General features: G+C 48.8%; 1 protein-coding gene across 1 annotated transcript in view; it reads right to left on the bottom strand.

Annotated features, from left to right (window-relative positions):
• The window catches only part of robo2 (roundabout, axon guidance receptor, homolog 2 (Drosophila)), a 384,455-nt gene that overhangs the window by 194,447 nt on the left and 180,008 nt on the right, over positions 1-10,000 (bottom strand). Inside the window, exon 3 of the mRNA XM_048265276.1 lies at positions 3,953-4,279. Coding sequence (XP_048121233.1) covers positions 3,953-4,279 — 327 coding nt within the window. The remainder of the gene's footprint in view (positions 1-3,952; positions 4,280-10,000) is intronic.

Below are 10,000 nucleotides of genomic sequence, written 5' to 3'. Positions count from 1 at the left end.
CTTTCTCCAAGCCAGCACTGAGTCTGACATCGGGGCTTGATTAGCTCACATCCTCACAGTTAGTCCTGTGTCTGGAAGGAGTGGGAGGCCAAATTTAAAAATTTATTTCAATATAATATGATTTTCTTAATACATCTCAAGATTTAAAAAAAGACGAGATTCTTCATGGTAACCCGCAGAGAATAACACAGCTACACCATCTTGACTGATTAAAAAAAAAAAAAAACGACACTCCTTTAATATCCCTCTGTTTCCAGCGCTACACACACTCTCCACCTGCGGAGATAGCGGCTAATTAACATTTTCCTCCCGGTTCTGTCGCCCCAGGTGCGGCTTGTCAAATGCCGCACGTACCTATGTATGCACTCCCAGATCCGCTATGCTAGCAAATTTATTCAACAAGCCGACGAAAGGCCCGGCATTTTCTGTCAAGAGCTTCAGTATGATTTATGGGCCTTGCTCATTGACCCAGTTTATGTCTAAGTGAAACGAGGGAGGTGGTGGTGGTGGTGGTGGAGTATTCACTCTTATCTATGGTGGTGGATACATCCACTCACTGAAGGGCTGGAGTCAGTCTGCTTAAGCATGTGAGGGAAAATTAGATTAACCAACGCAATCGGCCCACTGGGCAATAGTTCCGACTGCCTCGTCTTCTTCCTCCTCTTCCTCCTCTTCCTGTAATAGCAACAAAATTGGCCTACGGCAAACTCAACACAGGCACTTGGAGATAAAATCCGGAAATTTCTGTGCGTGTTGACAGTGATAGGCCTACGCTCCTTGATAATCAGTACGGAGCGACAGAATGCCTGCTCATCCATCTATGCTCCGGTTGGTTTAGTAACCCATGATACAAAAGGCGAGTGTGTGTGTGTGTGTGTGTGTGTGTGTTTAAAGTGGTGGGGGGATGCACTCAGAGGGCTAATTCTAGTCAGTGGGCTCTTCCCAGCAACCTGGCTGGAGCATTAATAATGCAGCGATTCTTTTCAGGGGCCGGCCTCCCACTCTCCCTTCTCTCTCTCTCTCTCTCTCTCTCTCTCTCTCTCTCTCTCTCTCTCTCTCTCTCTCCTGCAGCCTGATGTCTGTGAATCAGCAGCGCGCGACGACCTTAACAGACACTGGGCTTCAATCTGTTACAGCAGCCCAGCAATTCAATTATCTGACCAGGGCCCAGCACAGCCCATTTGTGGGTGACGGTGGGGGCGGTCAGGAGAGGAAAGAGGTCTGGTGTGTGGGGTGGGAGTTGGGGGGGAGTGGGGAGAGATATCTATTCGATATATCTACACGGGAGTCTGGAACTAACACGGCCTTGAACATCCGAGGAGCTACAGTAATCAAGCGTACCTCAGTACGCAGAGGGAGTGGGGAAATGTGCAGGGGTCACATTTTCTCTTTCTCTCCTTCTCCCTCCCTCCCTCCCTTTTCTCCTTGGAGGTCTTTTCATTCCTGAATTAAACAGATGAAACTGCTGTGCTCTTGCACTGCCCCCCCCCCCCTCCTCATTGGTGCACTGGGGTGCATGTGTTATTTGTAAAAGGGTGTCCATTTTTCTGCATCTTGTTTTCCTCATCCACCTCTGACTAACCTTCTGACCCATGACCCACCCCCAACCCTGAGGCACTAAAGCATTCAACACCTCATTTAAACCTCCCATCAGCTAAGAGAGGGAGAGAGGGGAGAGAGAGAGAGAGAGAGAGAGAGAGGGAGGGGAGAGAGAGAGAGAGAGAGAATAAAAGAATAATCTAGAGACTTCATCAATGTTTCATGAATTTTCATTTAGGCACAGAGCACCCCTCTTACACCGATCGATAGATCAAGCTGCTGTCGCACAGTTAGCACCTGGGGGGGATGGAGGGGGGGCGAGAGGAGATCACAGGCAGTTTGGCACGGCGACAATCAACCTTTTACGCACACACACACACAGACACACACAGACACAGACACACACACACACACACACACACACACACACACACACACAGATCCCAGTGACCAACATTCACCTCACACCATCACCACCCGATCGCTGCAACAAATTCATCATGTTCAAATTAATCACAGTTTTAAAGAATGTTCCATTTCGCAGCGTCCATAAAGGTCAATCTGGGACCCCTGACGAAGCCCACACCAACCAACACCTGTCCACACACCGCATTTACCGCTCTAAAGGCTGCTGCGGCTCAGTAGATTTTCATATCATTATCATTTCTCTCTGTTCCGAGATGGATCACCCCCCTACTTCCATAACAATGTGAGAGAAATAGCTGCGTATTGATCAGCTGGGGGAGAAACAGACTTCATGAAAGGCTCTCACTTAAGCACAGAGTCTGGCCAATTCCCTCATGGGGGCCCAAGCCAATACTGTTTCATTTCTAATGACTTAAATCTGGCAGTGCCACCGGCCTCTTCTCTCTACGCTTGTGTGCATACATATACACACACACACACACACACACACACACACACACACACGCCACACACACACTCACACACACACACACACACACACACACACACACACACACACACACACACACACACACGCACACACACACACACACACACACACACACACACACACACACACACACACACACACACACACACACATACATACACACAAACACACGCACACGCACACACAGAAAAGGGCTCTCCGGACTACATTTAGAAATGGATTGCCAAACAGCGAGGGGCACAGTGTGTGAGCATGGTGGTCGCCAGGCGAATCAGAGGTCCCTCGTTCTCTCCCACTGAGAGCAGAGAACAGAGGCTCTAGACTGCCACTCATCTGGGCGGGAGGGGGGAGGGAGGAGGGGGGAATGTTCTGTGGCCCTCAGGGCCCTTCTGTCCCACAGAGGAGCCCAGCACCTAGGGGTTGTGAGGGTGTGTGTCTGTGTGTGTGTGTGTGTGTGTGTGTGTGTGTGTGTGTTTGTGTGTGTGTGTGTGTGTGGAGAGAGAGGGGGATTGAGGGGTCATGATTGGGCTTCCAATCTTCAAAGGTAAGATGATCTGCGAGTCAGGTACTGCCCCGTGCCCCGTCCCTCCTGCCTCCCAGTGTCGAGTGTCCGGCATCCCTCTTTTATCTGAGGCTACTGTTGCCCCCATCCTCCCTTCCTTTGGTCATACACCACAGCCATCACTTTCTACTTGCCCCCCACACACCACCACCACACACATACATCACACATCACACATTAGTTCCAAACTCCAAAGCAACCCATGAAACAAAGACATAATTCACCCAGTGCAAAACCACCCTAGACACAAACAAACCAAGCAAAACATTTTTAGACCAGACTTCAAGAAAAGTGATCTGAACTAAAATCGTAACAGACAACAGAGTGAGAACCCATCTAACATCAGGGTAAACAAATAAAACAAAAGCTAGCAGACACAGGTTGGCATGACATGAGGAATTCAGCCAGACTCAACTTTCCCCTCAGAAAGAGTAAACAGAGAAGGAGCAAGTGCTGAACAACATCATCTTTTCTCTGAGGCTTTGTGAACAGAGAAACTGTGTAATTATGTGTGATTTACATTGACTTGATGTGGGCATGGGCTTTGTGATTTCCTGATTTTGACTTATGTTTGGGGAATAAACACACAAGCCATTTCTTCTATCAAACCCAGACCCCCGAAGCTGTATGCTGAAATAATGGATTTATGACGTGCGTTCTGGAGAGGCCACATTGTTCCGTAAGAATGCCGATGCCCATTTTTGATCCTCTGTGGCTTGAAAGCAAGACCAAGTCATGTCCCTTTAGGCCTATATGGGTTTGTACCATCATACCCAGCCTGGTCTGGGCGCAATACTCGTGGGATTTGTGCAGATGTGTGTAGATGTGTCCATGCACTTCAAAGACGAAAGCTGCGGCTTGGACCCCTTGACACATTAAGTCTTAAACGATCACAGAGACGGAGACACACATACACAGAGAGTGGCGACACTTACAGGCTACTTCCAGCGAAGCGTTGCGACTGACGGCCTCCCCCAGGTAGTTTCTGGCCACGCACACGTACGCTCCCTCGTCGGGCTTGCTGCGGCGGCCGTGGACGATGCGCAGGAAGAAGAGCGAGCCGCTGGGCAGCAGCATGCGGTGGGAACGCGGGTCGTCCTTGTCTGTCTCCACACGCTCGCCGTCCTTGTACCACTCGACCGTGGGGGTGGGCCGGCCCTCCGCCTTGCAGTTGAGGGTGGCCGGCTCCCCCTTGGACACGATCAGGTCAGAGGGGTGCTCCACTATCCGCGGAGGAGAGTCCTCCTGGCGAAGTCGAGATCCTGGATAGAAAAGATAAACAGGACACAATGTTTAGAATTGATTGTCCACATAAGACTATAAGGCCCTACTTTGGTACAGCATAATCCATAGTCAATAATAACACTAAACTGGTATCAGCGCTTTTGAAACAGCATAAAAGAGTTGTGTGTGTGATAGTAGCCTAATTCATATTTATATCAAGACAGGAAATGAGGATAATCGTACACCGGCAACCAACTTGCAGCTATTTCATGCTTTTTTGTTCCAGCAATCCTTCAAGCAAGCTTTTAATTCTGCCAGTAAATACATTCCCTTGCCCACTTGTCACTGTAAACCAGCTCTTTTGTAAATAACAAACAAGGACAACGCACTAGGCCAGATGCAGAGGACTAGGACTGTCTATACAGTACAACAACAATGGAATGTACACACACCAGTAGTGAGCTAAAGATAATGGAAAGCCTTTCAAGAAAGAGAAAAAGAATGAAGGATTGTCCCTGTAGTGTTGACCGGGGCACAACAATCCAAACCTCAGAGAACAAATCGGTGTGTGTCCTGTTGTAGTGCGTTTGTGTGTCTGTGTGTGTGTGTGTGTGTGTGTGTGTTTCTTGTGTGTTTATGTCATTTGGGGTAATGTTTCATGTATGTCCTTTGGTGTAGGTGTTATACATCTTACATCTATGTCTACGTCCTCTTTCTTAAATGAGCTGCCCAGGGATGCAAAAAGAATTTCAGCCCTGATTGACAATAAAGTTGTATCGTATCATATCATATCATATCGTATCGTATAGTACCGTACCGTACCGTACTGTGTGTGTGTGTGTGTGTGTGTGTGTGTGTGTGTGCGTGTGTGTGTGTATGTGTGTGTGTATGTGTGTGTGCGTGTGTATGTATTTGTGTGTATGCATGTGATGGACGGGCAGTGGGGCCTTGGGGAGCGAGGCTAGCGCTGTGTGAACATGCTAATCCCCTGGGCCTCCCTGTGCTAGCGCGCTCCTTTATTCTCAGGGTGACACCGGCCCAGCTACACAGCAGTCTGGCTGTTATGATAATGCCCTACAAGAAGAGAAAAAACAACATGCAATGGTGTGTGTGTGTGTGTATGTGTGTGTGTGTGTGCGTGTGTTTGTCTGTGACCAAGTCTTAACCCTGCAAGATAAGAACCCAAAGCCACAGGAGAATTTACATCACTGAAGCCCGGAGAGAAACCACAAGACAAAGGAGTCTGATCCGCAGAGAAACCGCCAAGCGAGGGCTCCACGAGGGCTGGGCTAGGGTGGGCCAGCGACAGTGCAGAATTAGCCTCTTTTGAATTTACGGTCGCCATAAGCTCGGTTCCGCCTCGCTAACCTCAACGTCGTCACACACTCAGTGCTAAGCTCAACTCCTTGCTCCCAAGCTCGCCTGCTTTTAAAACACACATATAGCTCAGTTCCGCCTGGTCAAATGACCTTAAACTGAGTTTACGACGGAATGCAGTAAGCCGTGACAGTTTAGTCCATAGGCTTTTGGCTGTGACTTAGACCACTGGTAAAAAAGGATCTAAAACAGGAGGTCTGCTGTCTTGTGTCCAAAGAAAATATATGAGGTGTCTTACTGTGTATCCAGATTGGCTGTGTTTGTCTGATACTAAATGTTTAAGTGCTCAAGGTTTTGCTCTTCTTCAAGTATGGCTGTCTTTGCTTGTTCTCTCTCTCTCTCTCTCTCTCTCTCTCTCTGCATTCATAAGAAATGCAAGAGGAAATGTGGTTCTCAAATAAAAAATCACTAAATCAATTAAACATTATGAGTTGGTGGATCCATTGTCTGTGCTGCATTAATCAAATTCAAGCGGATTTCTAATCATTCCCTCAGGTTTGTTTATGAAAGATTCAATGAATCCTTAGGCCTACTGATTTATGTAATATGCCTTTCCCCCTTATAACCATCACAAGTGAACATGCTTGCAAAGAGCTGTCAGAAGCCATCAATCATCATTTGCTTTCTAAGTGCCCCTGTCAATTCTAGAGCCAGAGGCCTGCTGTCCCTAAGAATCTCTGTATTCTCAAATCACAAGGACATTTTGTGTATCCTCCTCTTCCCACCAAGTCCAAGCTGAGGTGGGCACTCCTTAGCATCCGCATGGGCGGGTACCAGCAGCCGGGGTGGAGGCAGGCAGTGGGGAGAGAACTCCACAGCAGAGCACCCATGCCCTACCCAGAGGCGCTGCAGGTGTCACGTGTTGCGGTGTTCCAGACCTTTCCGCTACGGTCCACTGTGCTAGCGTGACGACGGACCGCAGGTGCAGCAGTACAGTGCGACCAGCAATGCAGCACGACACAGCAGAACTCCACCACCTTCTCTTTAGAGCACTCAGCAGCGCACAGAGAGCTGTAGACTAGCATGTGCACCGTCACTGCAAGGGCATAGTACACAGGGCGCTTAGCAACGCACTCAGCACAAAACTTTACTGAGATACTTGTGAGTTTGCACTTTCCCACTGTTACCGAAAGGTGGGGTTTATCAAGTGCACCGCCACTGCACCTGTGCTAGACTTTGTGAGTGTTTTGAAAGTGTGTGTGTGTGTTCCTTGTTCCCTTCTCCACAGGGGTCAAGCTTCAAACAGCTCGTTATTGACCCTGGCATAAGGCAGCTGACTTCTCCCCACTCCACCTAATTTAGGCTAATTCCAGCCATTTCCCTCCCATTGATTACTGATCAGGCCTGGTGTCTGCCAAAGTGGGACACTGAAAGGAGGAGAGTCATGGGGGAGGGACACCCAATACTCCAGCCCAACCCCCGACACTCTCTCTCTCTCTCTCTCTCTCTCTCTCTCTCTCTCTCTGAATGCAACCTGTTCTACTATTGCCACTGTGTATGGATGGATATACAGTGTATTGCACTCAGAAAGTCAGCACTATCTGTCCATTTTTCCTTCTTTTTTCTAATATTCCATTAGTCAGGTCTGGGGGCAAAGCAGCAGACTCTAACCCTGAAGCCAATTTCCCTGCCAGCCATAAATGCAGGGAAGGGGGTTGGGGTGGGGGGCGGTTTGTATTCTGCCCATAAGTGACTTAATGAATGAAGTACTAATTAACATCATGACATTGATAAATGGGGTGCAAGATAAGGAAAGGACTTGGGGACCCTTCCTGCCCTCCCCCACCCCCAGCTGGGGTGTCAGAGGCACATTAATTCCTATCTCATTGGAGCATCTGCTTCTTCCCATAATCCACCAGGCCTAGCGGTGGGCCCTGACACGCACAGGGGTAAAGGCGAAGGGCCCGCCAGCGCAGAGCAAAGCAGACCAGAGCACTGTGCCTCGATTCGATTTACATCAGTCTAATTTCATCTAATCCAATTTGTATTCCAATCTACTGCACCTAATCACTTAAACCTTGAGTCTCCATCTGCTCCAGTGTTTGTTTGTTTGTGTGTATGTGTGTGTGTGTGTGTGAGTGTGTGTGTGTGTGTGTGTGTGTGTGTGTGTGTGTGTGTGTGTGTGTGTGTGTTTGTGTGTTTGTGTGTGTGTGTGTTGTTTCTTTTTTTGCCCGTTTTTTTTTTCTTTCTCTCAAGCAAGGAGGAAATGCATACAGCAGATGCCTGTGCAACTGTCCTTTTCCCCCCTAGTCCTGAGGACGCAGATCTGAGCTGAAGGAGAAAGGAAAGAGGAGAAGAGGAGACGAGGAGACGAGACGTGACTGGTCACAGTGTCCTTCCAGGAAGTGCCTGTGCTGGGTGGGGGGGGGGGGTGGGGGCTGCACACATGTCCAGTCTCCTGCATACCAAACCGGATCTCTAGCACTGCCCTCTCCAAAGCATCTGTGCACTCCCTCGTTATTTCCCTCCCTCGACACTTTGATTCGAGTGCAGAGGTAACGATATCCACACACACGTTCACACACACACACACACACACACACACACACACACACACACACACCCCTCTCATCTTTCTCTCTTTTCAGAAGGTGCACAGATGCCAAGCCGACACAAGCACCAAACAACACAGTGATCTTGTCCCCTTTTCTCTACATTGTACTGAGACACATATGGAGCATAGAAAGGATCCTAGCCAAGCGCTAATTCATCTTGTCCTCAGCTGCTCATGAGGCTATACGACCTCTTTCTATGGAAGAGAAAAGGCAATTTGCAGCTTCCTATAGAGGCGCCTTATTCTCTCACATGTGGCCTATATGGCAAATGGGGGCCTGTTCTATTCATTTCATCAGTGTGGCATTGTGCAATCCAAGGCTTTCCTGAGCCACCACCGCATTACTCTTATCTCCAGGCACATGCTTCAATCAAGCATGGCCCCTTCCACTCCAACGCTGATGCCACAATTATTCGCCCCGATCCCCTGCCCAACGCTGGTCACTGACCTATCCTTGAGTTCTTAAGTCAGTGGCGGCAAAAACACGGAAAGGTGAGAACTGGACAAACAGCAATGAGATGCGCTGGGCTTAAATGAAAAACCTACTGCCTGTTCCGCTGCAAGAGTCCTGACATGAGAGGAAGAGAGAGAGAGAGAGAGAGAGAGAGAGAGAGAGAGAGAGAGAGAATGGATGGAAGGTGTGAAACTGTGCTCTCTGCACGTGAACAGCTAGCCGGGGGTGGGAGAGGCTTGGCTTGGCTTGTCACTCACTTGTCTTGCCCATCACCTCGCTGGCTGTCTGTCTCCCTGCTACCCCCCTCTCCCTCTCCCTCTCCCTCTCCCTTCCTCCTCTCCCTCCCTCCCTCATCTCCTCAGAGATGGGAGGAGGTTGTGGTTCCTATGGTTGCACAGAGTGGCCTCTGGAGGGCCAGGCTGTCATGTTAGGCATTGTTTAAAGGCAGCTTGGAGACAATGCTCTCCTCCCCACACCCTCCCGCCTGCTTTTGTGCACCGCGGGGAGAGTGCAAATTATGCAACATGCTCAACAACATACCCACATCTGACCACAATGGTCAAACATCACAGGACAAGACACTGGAGGGACAATAAACAAACTTACTCCAAATGGGTTGTTTACACAAAGATCCTGATGAACATTGAAGGTTCATTCAGTTCATGCATTCAGTTCCTAATTTGGTTCGGTTTGGTTAGACATTTGGACAGCTTGACACAGTAATATCACTGTTTGCCCAAAGCTGAACCATAACGGGTAAAGTAAATGCATTTCATGTTCCCCACACCCCTCATTTCCTAAGAACAGCACCATATCTCCTTCAGCAGTGACCACACACATGGACACTGTTTTCTTTGCTTTATTTTTTTAATGGCGTATTTATTCATGTGTGGAGCAGAAGGTTAGTCCTTTGATGATCCTTTGGTAATTATTTTTATTAGTCCCCAAGAGAAATCCCAGGCCACCAACCAAATCAATACCCCACACCAGCCTCCACCAGCGCATGAAAGCAAAGGGCTCCCCAAAGAGAGATCACTTATTCTGGCGACAGAAACATGCACAAGTGTGTGTGTGTATGAGAGAGAGAGAGAGAGAGAGAGAGAAAGAGTGTGTGTGTTGCTGTGTGTACAGTATGTGTCTGTGTGTGTGTGTGTGTGTGTGTGTGTGTGTGTGTGTCAGATGGGTCAGAGTCCTACCCCCAGTAGCACTGGGACCTAGCGTTCCCCTCAATATCTCACTCTCCAAAAAAAGAACCCGTTCCCTATGTGAAGAACCTCCCTCAGCTGAGACAGAACATATTTAATTCACACCATGGCAGTGCACGACACGTGGAACACAAGGCCCTTGGTGTGGCTGCCAGAGAGGCTAGGAGGG

Source organism: Alosa alosa, chromosome 15, assembly GCF_017589495.1.
Source record: "Alosa alosa isolate M-15738 ecotype Scorff River chromosome 15, AALO_Geno_1.1, whole genome shotgun sequence".
Lineage (NCBI taxonomy): Eukaryota > Metazoa > Chordata > Actinopteri > Clupeiformes > Clupeidae > Alosa > Alosa alosa.
The sequence above is the reverse complement of the archived record's forward strand: the minus strand, read 5'-3'. Positions and strand labels throughout refer to the sequence as shown.